Raw genomic sequence first — 18,482 nt, forward strand, 5'->3', positions numbered from 1 at the left:
TATAGTGATTGAGGAGTGACGGTGAGGTGAGGAAATTTACGTTCTTTTAAAGTTTGGTAGTAAAGGGAAGGAGAGGTTGCAATAACTAGTAAAGGAGGTAGAAGCCAAAAAGTGATTGGAGTTGAAGAAAGACAGTGTTATGTAGCAAAAGGGTAATTTCCTGATTGAAAAATGATAGATTTCAAGCTTCCCTCAGGGTCAGTGCACAAGAAAATTTATGAACAGTGGAGTGTCAGTTACAATGCACATGCTTTTCTCAGGTGTGGTAAATATTTGTAAATGCAGGGAAAGGAGAGTGTGAAAGAAAGGCATAGAACTCTGAGAAAGATTCCACAGAAATTGAAACAGTGCACACTGGGTATCTCCAATCTGCAGAGTTCCAGCAGTTTATGGAAACTAAGAACCAGCTCTGGGAATGATTGGATGAGTGTATGAAGTTGAGATCTTAAAAACCTTTAAATTGGTTTACCTTGTTCTTAGCTTCTCCACTTGAGTCTGCTGTATACAGTTCTTTGCATGGAATTGAACTAATGTCAAGTGACTTCTTTAAGTGTTGTCTTGCTTAAAGGTTATGAATAGGATTTCTAATAAGAAAAGAAGAGCTGTTTTAACCACATTATTAATGTAACTTAAATACCCCAAATTTATTTTCTGTTTAATTATACATATGCTATTCTAATACGTGGTCTTGGGGTTCTTGAGATTTTTAAATTTTTACTCTTTTATATATACACAAAGACTTCCAGCAATGAGGATGACACCATCTTCCTCCCTGTTGAAAGAGTCATGTGAAAAGTGGACACCCTTCTTCTGTATATACTAAAATCTAATAAAAACTTCTCTATGTAGGAAAGGCACACATTCAACCTTTGGCATACAATTTCAAGGTGTTCACGGAGCCCCTGAAACCCACTCTTGGACGCCAGCTTAAGAATCTTTGCCACTTCTGACCTTTTTAACTCTAGTGCAGAGGTTGGCAAACTCTAGAGCGCAAGACAAATCCAGCTTGTTGCCTGTTTTGTACATAAAGTCTTATTAGAACATAGCCCAGGGACTTCCCTGGTGGTCCAGTGGTTAAGACTCTGTGCTCCCAATGCAGGGGGCCCAGGTTCTATCCCTGGTCAGGGAACTAGATCCTGCACGCTGCAACTAATATACCGTGTGCTGCAACTAAGACCTGGCACAGCCAAATAAATAAATAAATATTTTTTAAAAAAAGAAAAGCAACTAAAAATCCGATACTTAAAAAAAAAAAACAAAAGAACACAGCCCATTCGCTTCCGTATCATCTATGGCTGCTTCCCTGCCACAAGAGCAGGGTTGAGTAGTTGCCACAGAGACCATCGAGTCTGAAAAGCCTCTAAAATATTTACCATCTGGCCCTTTACAGAAAAGGTCTTCTAATCCCTGTTCCACAGCCCATAACCTCAGTTAACTTTACCCTTAGTCCATGAGGTAGTACAAAACCAGAAGCTGTCTATTTAACTTCTATATTGGGAGTTCTTATAAGGGGTGGGGTTCTGTTTTTCCGAGTGTGGTTTGAATATATAAGAATTCTATGTTAAGTAACTTCCTTGTTTTCCATCCAGATCCTATCCCTGGTGGTTGTAATTTGGAGTTTGATTTAGATATCGATTCCAACATTTACCTGGAGTATAATTTCTTTGAAACAACTATCAAATTTGCTCCAGCAAACCTAGGTCATGCGAGGTATGTCTGTCTCCCGACTCCTAAAACTCCTTTTAGGACGTGCATTGCTCGCTGTTGCGTAGATTGAGTAAATTCTCTCAAAATCCATAGTTTCTCTTTAGCAAAATTGAATTGCTAATTTTTTTTTTGGAATGGAAGTAATTTAAGCTTTGTTACTAATACTCGAGCTGTCATTTACAGTTAATGTTGTTTCCCTTCATTCTTAGGAAGGGCCAGATGTTGAGCCTTTATTATGAGCTTAGAAGTACATCTTAGTTTTTGTAAAGAGTTTTAAATATAGAAAACATTCTGGAGGCGTGAAACACTCACATTTTTTGTAAGCAGTTTATTATTTTAATTAACATTCTGCCCTAGTTTCTACTTTAATAGTAATGATAGCTAACGTTTGAAATGCTCCCTGTGTATCATCCATGGTGCTGCTAAGTGCTGTGTGTTGTCATTTAATCCTAATTTTATGAAGAAGGGGCTGCTGTTCTTATTTTACAGAAAGGCCCCCTAAGGGTTGTTGAGATTAAGTGACTTGCCCACATACACACAGCCAACAAGTAGCAAAGCGAGCAGTTGACTCAACCTGACTGATACATCTGGTTATGTAACCATACATACTGCCTCTCCTTTCTTGGTGGTGCCAAACTTGGCATCGTTGCAGAAGTTTGAAGTTCCAGCTTTCGGTTCTTTTTTATAGATGAGACTTGCAGCACAAGAGACTGATGTTCAGTTTTGTTGGTTGACTTTAGAGGCGCAGATGCTCCGCCGTGTGACGTCAAGACGGGCCAGGACTCCAGGTGGAGGTTACAGTATGACGTCTATCAGTATTTTTTGCCGGAGAACGACCTCACTGAAGAGGCATTGCTAAGGCACCTGCAGAGGATGGCCGAGGTGCCTCAGGTGCAGGCCAATGCTCTCAAGGTAAATCTGACTCTCATAATTTGTGTGGCCAGACTGTGATGCCTTTGTAAGAGTTGAGAAGGGGAGAAGCTACCAGGAGCTTTTTTTTTTTCTTTTAAACTGTTTTCTTGGTTTTTCTGGGATTCTCACTTTTTCTCTTTTATCTGGTTATCACCTTGGAAGTCATTACTAGTGATATCCCTAAGTAACGTTGGCTTTTGAGGAGATGCATGTAAATTGTGTTATATTTTAGTTGCAGCCACATCTATGACTGGTAATCTTGAGCTATGGATGGAAGTGGGTGGTAATTTTCTATGTACTCCCATAACTATTAGATTAAAAAAATTTGGCAAGTCTAAAGGTTATAGTGTTTTGAGAAAAAATAATGTGAAACTGTTTAAGGATATATACGTTACCTTTAATATTTAAACCCAAATGCAAAGTTTCTAACTTGCAGCAAAAGTTTTCTTCGAGCTTTTGAAACCCCTGAAAACTCTTGTGACTCCAAGGGTGGGGACAGGCCAGCAGCCTTGGCATCATCTGGGAGTTTGTTAGAGTTGCAGACTCTTAGGCTCCACCCCAGAGCTATGGAATCAGCATCTGTCTTTATGATCCCCACGTGATGCCTATGCAAATTAAAATTTGAGACTCATGCTCTAGATCATTTTTGTGGAGGGCAGGATTTTATCTTTATGTCTTAAAGGGTGCCTGATATCGGTCTAATAAACAAGGTCATCTGTCAGTCTAGTGGTTGGTGGGTAAAGTTTTTCTAGACTGCTAAGATCTTCCTAGAAGGTTGTAGATTATCAGATTACATAGAAAGAAGCGATTGAAACTGGGTGTCTGTGATTAACCTAGGCACTCAGCCTGTTGCAGAGTAAGATCTGATTTTGTTGCTGTGTCACCTAGCATGTCATTTCCCCATGCTAAGAGGGGGCCTTGTACAAGAAAACTCATTGTGCTTATTCACCAATTAGGAAGCTCTATTGGCAAAGTTTGCCTTTGTACATAGGAAATTTTGAAGACCATTTTTATTCTTATGAAGAATGTAAGAATTCTTAGAGTCTTTTTAGTTTACTTCTTAACTTTTGGTTAAGAGCTAGAATATCGCGTGCCAGAATTCAAGGAAACCCTCAACGACTAATGAGGGCACGTCAAGAAGACTCTGGAGCCTGCTTTTTCTGGTTGTTCTTTGTTTTCTTTGGATTTTTTTTGATGTGGACCATTTTTAAAGTCTTTATTGAATTTGCTACAATATTGCTTCTGTTTTATGTTTTGGTTTTATGGCCGCGAGGCATGTGGGATCTTACCTCCCTGACCAGGGATTGAACCCGCATCCCCCGCATTGGAAGGCGAAGTCTTAGCCACTGGACCACCACGGAAGTCCCTGGAGCCTGTTTGAGGAGGCTCACACTGGCCATCTCTGGGACAATTCAGTCATCAAAGAGAACGTGATTGATTATGCCTTGAATAAACAAAAACACGTCCATACTGATACTAAAAAAAGAAAAAGGAAAAATGCTCAGTTGCTACCGTTGGAGCAACGTACACAAAATTATACTCTGAAAATTAATAAAGGGAAGGAATTTACCCTGCCTTTTTAAAAGGAGGATCTGTAATTCACTCCCAGTTGATAAGAGAAAGTTCTGCTTTACAGAAGAATGCCAGCTAGTAAATGTAGAAGGAATAATAGAATTAGAAAATCTCCATTTTCTGACCCTCAGTGAAATAATTCAGGCAAGGATCACCAGGTGGAAAGAGTGTTGGGGGGAAGGATATTCCCAGGATACCTAAATAGCACCCTCAGATTAATTCTTATTGCAAAGGGAAAACTACTCTCAGAGTGGAGTGATCCGATGGTCTCTACCTTATCCATGTGGTTAGAGTTAGCTTTGCTGATAGTAGGTGAACCTGCATTATGTGCTCATGTGAATGTAGGCTGACTTTATCGCCATAACCTGTGGAATATTCTAGCAAAACAGGTTTAACTTGAGTTCCTGTTTATAGGAGTCCCTGTTTACAAGAAATGCATAGGATCAAAGTACAAGTTAGACATCTTGAGCACAATCTGATAAGTTCAGATTGTGGCGTGATCTGTAAAATAACTTCCTTAATCTTTCAAAGGTGATTCTGGCTTGCAGAAATTGGAGATAAACATCATACATGAAACTTGGTTGGATCTTGGTCTGTGCTAATTACTGAGGGGACACTAGTGAGCAGGATCAATAAGGTTCCCGCCCTTACGTCATTTACAGTCTAGCAGACGAGACAAAAATTCTTTTCTTTGTTCTAACTAGCGCATTTTACTTAAATCATTTATTTATATCACATTTTACTTAAATTATTAACATATACAAAATCTTTAGATGCATTTTGTGTAAGAGCTTGTTCATATCAACACATGCAGACTGTGCAGGACAATCTCTTGACAAAGTCTAATGGGTTGGTAAACTATTTATATGTAGGATGGATAGCACAGGGAACTATATTCAGTATCCTGTGATAAACCATAGTGGAAAAGAATATGAAAAAGAATATATATATATATGTTTGACTGAATCACTTTGCTGTACAGCAGAAATTAACACAACTTTGTAAATCGACTGTACTTTAATAAATTGTTTTAAAAAAGCCAAATGGGCTAGTGTATATTTTAAACAAGAATTGTACTTTCATGTTAGAATTTAATAGCACATGTAGGTGGGGTTATAATAGAAAAGCTTGTGGGGTTTTCTTAAAATTAATTTTTATTGGAGAATAGTTGCTTTACAATGTTGTGTTGGTTTCTACTTTACAGCAAAGTGAATCAGCTATACGTATACATATATCCCCTCTTTTTTGGATTTCCTTCTCATTTAGGTCACCACAGAGCAGAGAGTAGAGTTCCCTGTGCTATACAGTAGGTTCTCATTAGTTATCTATTTTATACACAGTATCAGTAGTGTATATATGTCAATCCCAATCTCCCAATTCATCCCCCCCTTCCCCCTTGGTATCCATATGTTTGTTTTCTACATCTGTGTCTCTATTTCTGCTTTACAAATAAGATCATCTATACCATTTTTCTAGATTCCACATATATGCATTAATATGAGATATTTGTTTTTCTCTTTCTGACTTACTTCACTCTGTATGACAGATTCTAGGTCCATCCACATCTCTACAAATGACCCAATTTCATTCCTTTTTATGGCTGAGTAATATTCCATTGTATATATGTACCACATCTTCTTTATCCATTCATCTGTTGATGGACATTTAGGTTGCCTCCACGTCCTGGCTATTGTAAATAATGCTGCAATGAACATTGGGGTGCATGAGTCCTTTGAATTATGGTTTTCTCACTGTATATGTCCAGTGGTAGGATTGCTGGGTCATACGGTAGTTAGTTCTGTTTTTAGTTTTTTAAGGAGCCTCCATACTGTTCTCCACAGTAGCTGTATCGATTTACTTTCCCACCAACAGTGCAAGAAGACATGCCGATGGCCAAGAGGCACATGAAAAGATGCTCAACATCACTAATTATTAGAGAAATGCAGATCAGAGCTGCAATGAGATACCACCTCACACTGGTCACAATGGCCACCATCAAAAAATCTACAAACAATAAATGCTGGAGAGGGTGTGGAGAAAAGGGGTTTGCTTTTTTTAATCTAAACACTAATCGTGCATTATTTTTGGCTTCAGGTGGTTACCCTAACAGCTGATGATAAGACAAGTGTTTCTTTCTCCTCCCTCCGTGGACAAGGTGTCATTTACAACGTCATCGTTAGGGATCCATTCCTAAATACGTCTGCAGCTTATGTCCCTGCTCACACGTACGCTTGCAGCTTTGAGGCAGGGGAGGATAATTGTTCTTCCCTTGGTGAGTATGTGGATTTCAACTGTGAAAATTCTTCTTTGGCTTTGCGGATCTTTATCAACTAGTACAGCACTTAAGGATATTTAGAAGTGCTTTTGTCTCATTCATTCATGCATTCAGCACATGCCTCCTGAGCCCCTCCGTTACTCCACTCTCTGTTCTAGGCACTGGGATAGAGCAGTGGACAAAACAGACAAAATACTAGCCCTCCTGCAGCCTGCATCTTAGTGGGGGAGACGAGACAGACAAGATACATTTGTGAAATATATCGTATGTGAGATATACATGACGAGGGTAAAGAAGCAAGAATTAAGTAGGAAAGGGAGATAACCAGTGAGGGCGAGAGAATTTGAGAAAGCATGGCTCAGGAAGTCCTTGCTGAACAGGTAGCATTAGGATAAAGACCCAGGGCGAGGCAGGGAGCCATGGACGTGTCACCGGGGGGGCAGTGGCGGGGGGTGCCAGGCCGAGGGGACAGCCAGCGCAGAGGCCCTCAGCTGCGAGCCTGCCTCGTGTGGCTGCTGGAGCGGGCGGCCTCGCAGGTCCCAGTTTGGACTATAGCTTTTCTTCTGAGAGCAATGAAAAGGCATTGGAGAGCTTGAGCAGATGGTGCTGATTTGTGCTTCAATGGGATCACTCTGGCTGCTTTGTTTTGTTTTGTTTGAGAAAAATCAGGCAAGAGCAGAAATAGGGAGATTGACCATCATAGTGTCCAGGAGAGAGAGGGCGCTGGCAGTGGGGCTGCTGTAAGATCTTTCTGTTTATGTCTATTTAGCATCTTATTTTGAAACAGTTTCACAGAAAAGATGCAGAAATGGTTCAGAGAATTCTGCATAGTCTTCACCAATGGTCCTCAGATGTTAGTTACCACGTTAGGCTGTTTGCTTTTTATTCTTTCTCTCTATGTACACATATATATACATTTTTTTCCTGAAGCATTTGAGAGCAAGTTGCAGACATAGAGACCCTTTGGCCCTTAAATGTTTCTATTTATTTCCTTATGTAACTAGTAAAACTATCAAATCACAAAATTAACATGGATATAGTACTGTTATTTAACCTACAGATGTTATCAAATTTCACTAGTTACTCCACCAATGTCCCTTATAACCAGAAGAAAAATTTTTTTTCTGGTCTAGGGTCCACTTCATGATCACATGTTGCATTAAACTATCTCTTTTATCTTCCTGCGTCTGGCACAATTTCTTAGTCTGTTTTTGTCTTTCAAAACCTTTACCTTTTTGAGGAGTACAGGTTATTTATTTTTGTACAACATCCTCAATTTGGGTTTGTCTGATGTTTCCTTGTGACTAAGTTCAGATTATGAATTTTTATAGGAATACAAAAGAAGTGATGAAGTGTCCTTCTCTAGAGGCACCTGATATCTGTGTTTTCCGTTACTGGCGGTAGTAACCCTGATTACTTGGTTAGGGGTGTCGGCCAGGTTTCTCCACTGTGTAGTAACTGTTTTCCCCTTTAAGTATCTTTTGGGGAGATACTTTGAGTACAGGTAAATAGTCGTTTCTCAAACTCTTCACTTGCTGGCTTTAGCATCTGGTGAGCCTTGCCTGAAACATTTATTACCAGCCGGTTGCCAAATGGCATTTTTCCATGTTTATCATTCCTTTTATGTTTATAGCTGTAGGAGAGGGAGGGGGTCTAAGGACTGAGCCCCGGGTGCTCCAATGATTACTGAGGTCAGGAAATTGAAGGAGATCCCACCAAGGAGACCGAGAAGGAGCAACCAGATTGGTAAAAGGAAAGTTTTTTGTAGCTAAGAGAAGAAAGTGTTTAGAGGAAGGCAGAGTGATCACCTGGGTCAGATGCTGCTGACGGGGCAGCTGAGAAAGAGACTGGAAAATGACCATTGGATTTAGCAACATGGAGGCCACAGGTGCCAGTCAGAGCATTTCAGGGTAGCCTGACTCGAATATGTTCAAGAACAAATAGGAGGAAAGAAATTGGAAAGAGTTCAAACAACTCTTTCAAGGAGTTTTGCTCTAAAGAATGAAGTCTGTCGGCTGGGTTCAAGCCGGGGTTTAATGTTTGCTGTCTTCTGTAGCCTGCCCAGTCTTCCACTGCCACGCGCAAGGTCCTTGAGAGATACAGAGCAAGAGACCAGGCAGATATAAGTTCTGCGTTTTTGACTGATGGGTTTATCTTGTCTGGGTTCCTCCCTTTCCTTTCCCTCAAACTCTTTGCGCCAGGGCCCCTCCTAATGAGAGTGAGCTCTGGGACTTGTCTTTTCACATTAGGCGGAGGGGAGGGAAAGGTCCCATCCTACTGTTCCTCCAGCTCAGAGTTCGGTTCTGTGGCTTCTGTCTTCAAGCTCGATGCACGCTAGGATGCCTTTCCTGAGCTTACAGTAGGGCGGATGGACCCACGTTGCCTTTTTTTTTTAAATTTTTTAAAATTTATTTATTTATTTTTGGCTGTGTTGGGTCTTCGTTTCTGTGCAAGGGCTTTCTCTAGTTGCGGCGAGCGGGGGCCGCTCTTCATCACGGTGCGCGTGCCTCTCACTGTCGCGGCCTCTCTTGTTGCGTGGAGCACAGGCTCCAGATGCACAGGCTCAGTAGTTGTGGCTCACGGGCCCAGTTGCTCCGCGGCATGTGGGATCTTCCCAGACCAGGGCTCAAACCCATGTCTCCTGCATTAGCAGGCGGACTCTCAACCACTGCGCCACCAGGGAAGCCCCACATTGCCTTTTAATTAAAACCTTGGCCTCTGTCATAGCTATAGTGATTCCGTCATGATTAAAAACACTAAACATTGGCTCCCCTGTGTCTTCCCCTCCCACTCACCCCTTTGTCTTCATTTTCCCCAGAATTCGTACCTTGTGTTGTCTCTAGATTCTACTTATGAAATCTCTCCTCTCGGGCTTTACTTGTATGTTTAACTTTTTCTCTCCTTCCTTCCTGGTACTGTGATCCGAGATTCTACTTAGTTCCTCTCTGCTGTCTAATGTCCTGGAGGAACATATCTAACTGTGTGTGCCAGTTTTTCTTGGGTTGCTGTCTTTGGTGACTACACCACTTGCTGGAAACTTCCGCTAGATTTTCACTTGAAAAAAATTATCCCACTGAACTGCATGTTTTTGCTCTAAGGATTGAATCGTAGAACTGCTGTCAGCCGCAGGTCTGAAATAAGCAGGATGTTGCAGTAACTCTCATTTCATCTTTCTTTTGAGCTCTTCATTCTCAGAGAAACTGATATGTAGGTATATTTTATGCCCTGCAAATGGTGGTCTTCTGTTTTGTGTTCCTTATCTAAATGTAGGTCTTCATGGTATCCATCTGAACACTCAAGTACTTTATGTGTGTGTGTGTGTGTGTGTGTGTGTGTGTGTGTGTTTTAAAGCACTGACTGATTTAATCCTCACATCCACAGTGGCATTGGTACTTTTGTTTTTAATTAATTTATTTATTTTTGCTGTGTTGGGTCTTCGTTTCTGTGCGAGGGCTTTCTCTAGTTGTGGCAAGCGGGGGCCACTCTTCATCGCGGTGCGCGGGCCTCCCACTATCACGGCCTCTCTTGTCACGGAGCACAGGCTCCAGACGCGCAGGATCAGTAGTTGTGGCTCACGGGCCTAGTTGCTCCATGGCATGTGGGATCCTCCCAGACCAGGGCTCGGACCCGTGTCCCCTGCACTGGCAGGCAGATTCTCAACCACTGCGCCACCAGGGAAGCCCCTTTTATGTGTTTTGACTTGTGGTCAGTTTGTAACACTTCACAGGAGTTTGCGTAGGTGCTTTGTTTTTGTTTTTAGTTCGGGGATGACTTTCTTGTGTTTATCTCAAAGGTGTCACGATGGTGGTGAATTTAGTGGATCTGTTTTTCCCTTCAGTAGGGCTTGTCTTTCGAATCCTGTTTCTTCTATTTAAGTTTGTGCCGATTGAGGATCACAGGGTTTGGATTCTTCGGCATCAGGGAGCATATTGTGCTTCATCATTAGTTATTACACTACATTTTTTTCCCAAGCAACATGTATAATTGAGAAGATTGGTAGTAATTTGTTCATGTGTTACTTATAGAATAATACGTCTTCTTTAATTTAATGTGAGTTTTGGTTAAAATCTTTTGTGGTGGAAAACTTCAGTGAGCCTCCATATATCATTATCCCGCCTTAGCAATTTTGATTCATGGCCGTTATCTTGTTGCAGTTATACACCCACCTGTGTCCCTGTGCCCCACCCCCCTTATCACTGGATTCTTTTCGAGTGGGTCCCTAATGGTCATTTTGCTTATGAAATTTTAGTACAGTATGTATATCTTAAAGATAAGTGCTGTTTTTAAAAAAATATATAGCCACAGTATCATTAGCACAAGTCTCAATGAAAAATATTGAAGATAATTCCTTAATAGCGTCAGATTAACAGCCAGTGTTTATATTTTCCCAGGCTTCTTAATTGTTTTTCACAGTTTTGTTTGTTTGAATCAGGTTTCAGATGAGGTCTGCGCATTGTTTTTAGTTGATGTGTGTCTTAAATCCCCTTTAAGCCATCGTTCTCCCTCCCCCGACCCTCCTTTTCTTCTTGTAGTTTATTTGTGAAGAAACAGTTATTTGTTTCAGGCACGCTCTCTCTCCTCCTCCTTTCCCACTTCTCCCCCATCCCCTCCCCCAAATGTGTCGTGGGTAGCATTGCAGACCTTCATCAGGAAGCAGTGTCGTCTGACTTCTCTTTTTGTGACACCAGCAACCATTGGTATTCACTGCCCACATAGAGTAAGTCATTAGGGGTGGCAAGGATGTTTTTAAAATAAGTTATACACGTATGGAATAAATTATTGTCAGTTCACTTTGCTTTTTTTCATGAAGCTTTGTTCTATATTGATTCAAAGTATCAAATTCGATGTATTATGCACTCAGTTTTCATTATTTTTAGGAAGAGTATCTACCAAAGTGTTCTTCACTCTTTTTGCCCTGCTTGGTCTCTTCATCTGTTTCTTTGGACACAGATTCTGGAAAACAGGTATTTTGTCTAATATAGTTGCTATTTACATGCCTTGTGGTCTTTTTTCTGAAATGCTGCTGGCGAATTTATGACCTGTAAGGAGAGTAAGCAATTGGCTACCTCCACTATCTTCATAGATTTGTAGCTGGGGTCTTTTAGTAAAGGTTCTACTGAATTACAGTGCATTTTGATTTTTTCTCTTTTCTCAGCAATGGAATGCAACCTTCTCTTATTAAGAGGGGAATAAAATTTGATTTGTGCATCAAAACTTCAATTGCTAGATTGACTAGTTGACCAAAGATTACTAATTAGAAATCAGGACGTCTATGTAAAAATATATGTGGATTCTGGTGATGGTGATTGACATGGTTTCGTATAAATCAGGCTGCAGTGTACAGTACAGGGAGGTCGAAATGTCTGCACAACCCTGGGAGGTTCAGACAGCAAATGGGAACTCCACGATCTGCTCAGTGAAACCCAATGGGGGAAGTAGAATATGAATTATGCTCATTGAATTGATTTGAATTCTCTGAGCTGACTTTTTTTTTTTTTTTTTTTGTGGTACGCGGGCCTCTCACTGCTGTGGCCTCTCCCGCTGTGGAGCACAGGCTCCGGACGCGCAGGCCCAGCGGCCATGGCTCACGGGCCCAGCTGCTCCATGGCGTGTGGGATCTTCCCGGATGGGGGCACAAACCCGTGTCCCCTGCATCGGCAGGCAGACTCTCAACCACTGCGCCACCAGGGAAGCCCTGGGCTGAATTTTGTATTTGCAGTTACTAAAAAAACAAAAAATCCTTATATAATTCATTAACCGGCAGTATAATGAGCATCAAGGGGAGAGTAAACATAATCTTGATCTTATAAAACTCTTCGAACTTGCTTTAATAAATTGTTTGAAGCAGCAACTCCTTTCCCTCCATTACTATACTTGTTTTCTTGATTGAGAAGAGAATATTGTGAAGAATATTTAATTTCTCAAAGTGTAGAATGATTCTATAATACAGAATTTAATTGTTAAGCTGTATGCAAGGTCCCAAAGATATTACTAGGTTTTTTATAGATAAAGACAATGGTTGATGTTCATCCTAAACAGGAAAGGATGACTTAAAAGAAGACATAAAAGTCACATTTTGCTTTGGAATATTTTTTTTTTAACCTTTCAAATTGTATTCTTGCTCATGTAATGAATTGAAATCTAATCTGTAATTTCAGATCAGACACAATGACAAAAGTACTATTTTTGTTTTAAGTAGGAAGTATAAATGTATTAAAATGAGCTATGAAATTAACAATTAACTGACCAATTGAAATTGACCTATATACAAGAAAATGTATCCAATAGTTAATACTTGAATTTGTACCCATTTAATGATAATATTTACTCCCAATGACTTCTGAATTTTTCCTGCCTTTTAGATAATTATCTCTCTTCTCTGAATGCCCTCATGTGTACATTCTGGGAACTGAAGCATGTATTTGTAGATTAGACTTTAAATTGCATTTACTAACTGTAGCTTTTGTTTTTTTTCCTTCCTTGGTCGTTTGCTACTAGAACTATTCTTCATAGGCTTTATCTTCATGGGATTCTTCTTTTATATACTGATTACAAGACTGACACCTATTAAGTATGATGGTAAGTGAAAATAATATAGTTTGATTGAGTGTTCAAAAAGGAAGGCACCGTTTACACCCACCTTTCCTTCTACAGTTTGACCAGTATTGTGTGTGATATCCTCTTATGTGTGTAAAATAACTGGCCACCTGTGCTCTACACATCTTTTCTAAACTACTCCTCGTTCCTTGGAGGAATTCCTTGGTACTGAGGGAAGTGAAGGACCATATTGATTATAAACCTGTGTTCCAGCTGTGTGGTATATTGACCATATGACATTTACAGCAATCAGAGTGTTACGATTTTCTTTACCTTAAAACAAACACAGCTCCTCCTTCCGTGTCACATTGAACAGAACGCTTGTCACCCCTTCTTCCTCTGCCCCAATTATAGGTTGTACCAAGCCATGCCTGTCACTAGTCCTTGGAGGTTTAGCTCCCCGGCTGGTTTCCAGCCTCAGACCGGGCCGTCCCTAGAGAGGGCCTCCCCGTGCCGGTTTCACTGCACCACTGATGCGCCTTCGGTGCCTGACCCAGAGAAGGGCTAGGCTGGCTCTGGTAATGGTATAGTGTGTCTAAGGGTGCGGTTGGAAAAGCTTCCTCTGATCTAACTGTTCATCCTCTCTCCCTGTGCAGTCCGCCTGGTTCTGACGGCCGTTGCCGGAAGTGTCGGTGGGATTTTTTTGGTCGCTGCTTGGTGGCGATTTGGAATCCTCGTGCTCTGCATGCTGTGTGTTGGACTAGTGCTGGGGTTCCTCGTCTCATCAGTGACTTTCTTCACTCCACTGGGTAGGAGATGTGGAACTCACGTTGTGTGTGTTCAGTTCACTGTTTAAAGAGTTCATTTCAGCTCTCTAGTACACATATCCCCTCGTCAGGTATTCGGGGCCTCTCCTTAGAGTTCTGGAAATTTGCACGGATAATGTGGCACTTTGGGGAGGGTCAGTACCAGTAAGAATCCCTCTCTCCTCAAAGGCGCTCTGTATAGATAATTCTAGAATGTCTTTGGAGGTAGCTTTGTATCTATTTGTCATGTTAAGGGCAGTGTGGGTGTGTGTTTCTGTTAGTTAAAATTAAGGGAGGTAAAGGGGATTCTTTATATATGGCAGAATAGTGGTTTTCGTTTTTCATTTGTTAAACCCTGGAACTCTTTCTTCAAGTGAATTTTAAGCAGAAGCCTGATACACCCCACAGATAAACTTGGTGCTGCTCTGATGGCAGCTGAGCTGAGGAACCTGGTGCTTCGTCCCCCGTCTTCTCTTTACCCCTAACCTCTGCTCCCACCCTTTGCCAAACCCCGAGTATTCCCAAAGTACCTACTTGTAGTCATCCTAGGACAGTAGCAAAGGGATGGTTCTGGGGATTTTTTTAAGTTATTCAATTTCTATCAATTTTTAAAATCTAGTTAGCTTGTAAGTTAACTTCCTTTTGTAGGGGAGGAAAAATTTTCCTTCTACCCTTCTAGGTTCTTTGGCTGCTCTAATAATTAAATTGACATAAGACAGGTCAATAGGAGAAAAACAGATTTAATTTCATGCCACTGGAGTCCCATAAAAATATAAGCCTCAAAGGCAGTCAAGCAGTTGAGGCTTATCTGCCATCCCGAGCTAAGAAATGGAATGGAGTCTGGGGCTTCAAAGGGGAGGAGGGCAGTTTACAGGAACATTATAAGAAGAGCAGATGTTTGCCATGCAGGTAAGTCTTTCAGATAAAAAGTTATCTCTGGTAATTGCTTTCGTTCCGGGCCAGGCCCCTGATCTAAATTCTTTTAGGCAGTTAAGGGAAAGAAAAGTTCTGAATCTGCTGGGTCTTGATTGCCTTTCAGCTCATGCCAAAGGGGCACATTTTGGGGTGCCCCATTCTGTTTCCCTTCACTTTGCAGTTGTACAATAACTTAACATTTCTTGTTTGTTGTCAAAAATGCAAAAAAAAGGAGTATCTACACACTACTATATTTAAAATAGATAAACAACAAGGCCCTACTATATACCATGGGAACTATATTCAATATCTTGTAATAACCTATAATGGAAAAGAATCCAAAGAAGAATATATATATATGTGTATGTGTGTGTGTATAACTGAATCACTTTTGCTATACACCTGAAACTAACACAACATTGTAAATCAACTGTATTTCAAATAAGAAAAAAAAGGGAGTATCTACATTCAAAAGTATTAGGCGGGCTTCCCTGGTGGCGCAGTGGTTGAGAGTCTGCCTGCCGATGCAGGGGACACGGGTTCGTGCCCCGGTCCGGGAGGATCGCACATTGCCGCGGAGCGGCTAGGCCCGTGAGCCATGGCCGCTGAGCCTGCGTGTCCGGAGCCTGTGCTCCACAGCGGGAGAGGCCACAGCAGTGAGAGGCCCGCGTACCACACACACACACACACACACACAAAAAAGTATTAGGCTATTTCCTTCTTGTGACAATGTTTAGTTCTTATATAATAATATCAGATTAAAGGTGATGAAAATGTTAGATATAAGAATAGCTGTCTCCAAAAAAAAAAAAGAATGCCTGTCTCTTGAGGCTGTCAGTTCTTGAGAACACAGGATATTGAGTGCAGTTGGCTCTCTAAAGATTGTTTTTTAAGATCAGAGAGAATTGGTGACCTGTGTGTTTACTGACCATTCCAAGGCCCTTTGTTCTGATTTTAGCAAACCTATAGCCGAGTTCATTTCCACAGCCACCCCCCCACCCCGCAGGTAGCTTTTTATCTACCTGGAAAGTAGCATTGTTTAGATTTGACTAAATGACAGGTTCCCAGGGATGTCTGTTGAAAATGCAGATTCAGAGCTCTACTCTGGAAGTGCTAAATCAAATACTACTTAATGAGCTTCCTCCCTCTTTGTTAATGCTTAGAGGATGGAGGGCTGATGGGTTAGAATTGTTTGTAGTTGATGTATTGAACTATGTTATTTTTGGTAGTTAATGTATGAACTATCTCATTGCTTAAGGACATTTAGGGTGAGTGTCTCCTTAATAAGAGTGGGTGCAAACTCATATATATATATATATATATATATATTTTTTTTTTTTTTTTTAAAAACCCTATTAAATCGATTTTGGTGCTTATATGGGAGTTCATATGGTTAACTCTGAATGCCACTTATATTTTTTACTTTGCAGTACAGAATCATGGAATCATAGAAATTTGTAGCTAGAAGGGACGATTTGAAGCTTGGGGATGAAGTAGTTCAACCATCTCGTCTTATGGGTTAGGAAACTGAGGCCCAGCATCACAGCTGGTAAACGGAAGAGCTTGGACTAGTCCAGCCTCTTCTAAATTATCCTGGTAATAAATGCAGAGCATTTACCTGCTTGATTTTCCTCCCACCCCTCTACCTTCTTAGGACACTCCCTTCAAAGGGGATTGTATTGACAGTTAAATGAAAAAAGTCAGTTCATATCTAATTGCCGACATATTCCCTGGTTGTTAAATTAAATCTTCGATGTGCGTCTATGTTCACACGTTGAGAAAATGAAATTTAACTTGGTGAACCTGTTGTTTACTCTTGATTTCTTTTTGCTTTTCCAGGAAACCTAAAGATTTTCCGTGATGACTCAGTGTTCTGGGTGACCTTCTCTTGTATAGCTATTCTCATTCCACTGGTTTTCATGGGCTGCCTAAGAATAGTAAGTGTCATCCGGTCAGTTTATTCATCCTATTGTCCTGGGCCTTCAGTTGTTTTGCATTTTTATTCACCAGAGAGAGCTGTCTGATTATCTGTATCAGATGATTGATTTTTTTTTTTTTTTTTTTTTTTTTGCGGTACGGGCCTCTCACTGTTGTGGCCTCTCCCGTTGCGGAGCACAGGCTCCGGACGCACAGGCTCAGCCGCTCCGCGGCATGTGGGATCTTCCCGGACTGGGGCACGAACCCGTGTCCCCTGCATGGGCAGGCGGACTCTCAACCACTGTGCCACCAGGGAAGTCCCAGATGATTGATTTTTAAATAGCCTTGTTACTATGAAAGCAAGAGAAGTTCTAGTTACCATTACCTAGTTACGATGTTTTTTCCATCAAGTGGTGCAGGTCATCCCTCTTTTAACAGCAGAAGCGGAGAAGGTAGGGCTTACAGTAATGCAACAATCTGCCGGATTGTTCATTTCAGCCGTCTCTCCAGAAGAATGGTTCTTAATCTAATTAGAATTTATTGTTGAAGTTCTTTCACAGGGAAGATATTTTCTATGATGAGGGAAACTGTTTTACCAACTGTAGGTGTTGAAGATTGTTTTCAGTTTATATTTTCAGGTAACCTTTATTCAGCTGTAAGACTTGGTCTCTCTTCACATGCTCTGAGGGAGAAGTAATTCCCTGGGATTGAGGCCAGTGATCAAAGTTAAAAACTATTATTGTTCTACCAGAGGTGCCGCCTAAACGCTTCTGCTCTTCCACAGCTGAACATACTGAGTTGTGGATTCATTGGCTCCTATTCGGTGGTCTTGGCCGTTGACAGTTACTTGTACACAAGCCTTTCCTACATCACTTTGAACGTACTGAAGAGAGTGCTCCACATGGATTTCCGCAGAGCTTTCATAAATGTGCCTTTTCAAGCGAATGGTAAGACTCAATCCAAGAACCAAGTGATAGTCAGATAGGAATACTGGCCCACCTGTGCTAACAAGAACTCTTAGTAACCAGATTGAAAGATTGAAAGAAGGTTAACTGGACAAAAGGTGGAAATTCACACCATCCAAATGCGATAAGAGCCCTGTGTTAATAACTTATGATCATAGGAATGAAGAATTTAAATTTGTAAGGTGGCTGAAAGCCATACTTCTAAAAATCTAGTAAATGAACTTTATTAAGAAATTTCTAAGTCAGGATTACAAAGGTTTATCTGGTCAATTCCCAGTTGTAAGAAAAATGCTGAGAATAAAGCTGTTTGGCACCTTATGAGTTGGGGTGGGGTGAGGGGTGAGAACGACAACCTGATATTTTTAAGCTATTCCCTTGTTTTCCTCCTATAAAGAAGCACGTAATTTGCTAATCAAAGTGAAAGTGGTTTTCAGTCAGTAGCTGTATTTTTCCTCAATTGTAAGAGTCTACCCATTAAAGATTTTCCATTCACTTTTTGAAAAAAATGACTACTAAATTAAATGTTCACAAAGATTATAAGATATGTTGGTTTCAGAAATGTTAGAATAGCGAGGATGGAAAAGCAGGTCTTAGAATTGAAGATATATAAGCACCATTGTGATTGTTATGAATATTTAAGGGCACATCTTTCCCTCTGCTATCCTGAACCTGCCCTCATTCTTTAGGAGGTTGATGGTAAAGACCTTGAAATCCACATGTCTTGGAAGTTTGACAGTATTTTGCCAAGTCTTCTGCTAGAAGCTCAGTACAATTTGTTGAATCTTTTCATGCACTTCTGTATCCACTCTATATGCGTGGGGTGGGGTCCCATATAGGGTGGGATGGCAAAAAAGAGCATCATGACGTTCCAATGAT

At 40.9% G+C, this 18,482-nt stretch overlaps 1 protein-coding gene across 2 annotated transcripts in view; it reads left to right on the forward strand.

Annotated features, from left to right (window-relative positions):
• Window positions 1-18,482, forward strand: part of TM7SF3 (transmembrane 7 superfamily member 3) — a 34,972-nt gene that overhangs the window by 15,520 nt on the left and 970 nt on the right. For both annotated transcript variants that reach the window (XM_033866976.2, XM_019937969.3), the window contains 8 exons: window positions 1,590-1,710; window positions 2,448-2,619; window positions 6,286-6,463; window positions 11,344-11,430; window positions 12,965-13,045; window positions 13,660-13,812; window positions 16,564-16,661; window positions 17,426-17,588. In XM_033866976.2, coding sequence (XP_033722867.1) covers window positions 1,590-1,710; window positions 2,448-2,619; window positions 6,286-6,463; window positions 11,344-11,430; window positions 12,965-13,045; window positions 13,660-13,812; window positions 16,564-16,661; window positions 17,426-17,588 — 1,053 coding nt within the window. The remainder of the gene's footprint in view (window positions 1-1,589; window positions 1,711-2,447; window positions 2,620-6,285; window positions 6,464-11,343; window positions 11,431-12,964; window positions 13,046-13,659; window positions 13,813-16,563; window positions 16,662-17,425; window positions 17,589-18,482) is intronic.

Source organism: Tursiops truncatus, chromosome 11, assembly GCF_011762595.2.
Source record: "Tursiops truncatus isolate mTurTru1 chromosome 11, mTurTru1.mat.Y, whole genome shotgun sequence".
In the NCBI taxonomy this organism is placed as follows: Eukaryota; Metazoa; Chordata; class Mammalia; order Artiodactyla; family Delphinidae; genus Tursiops; species Tursiops truncatus.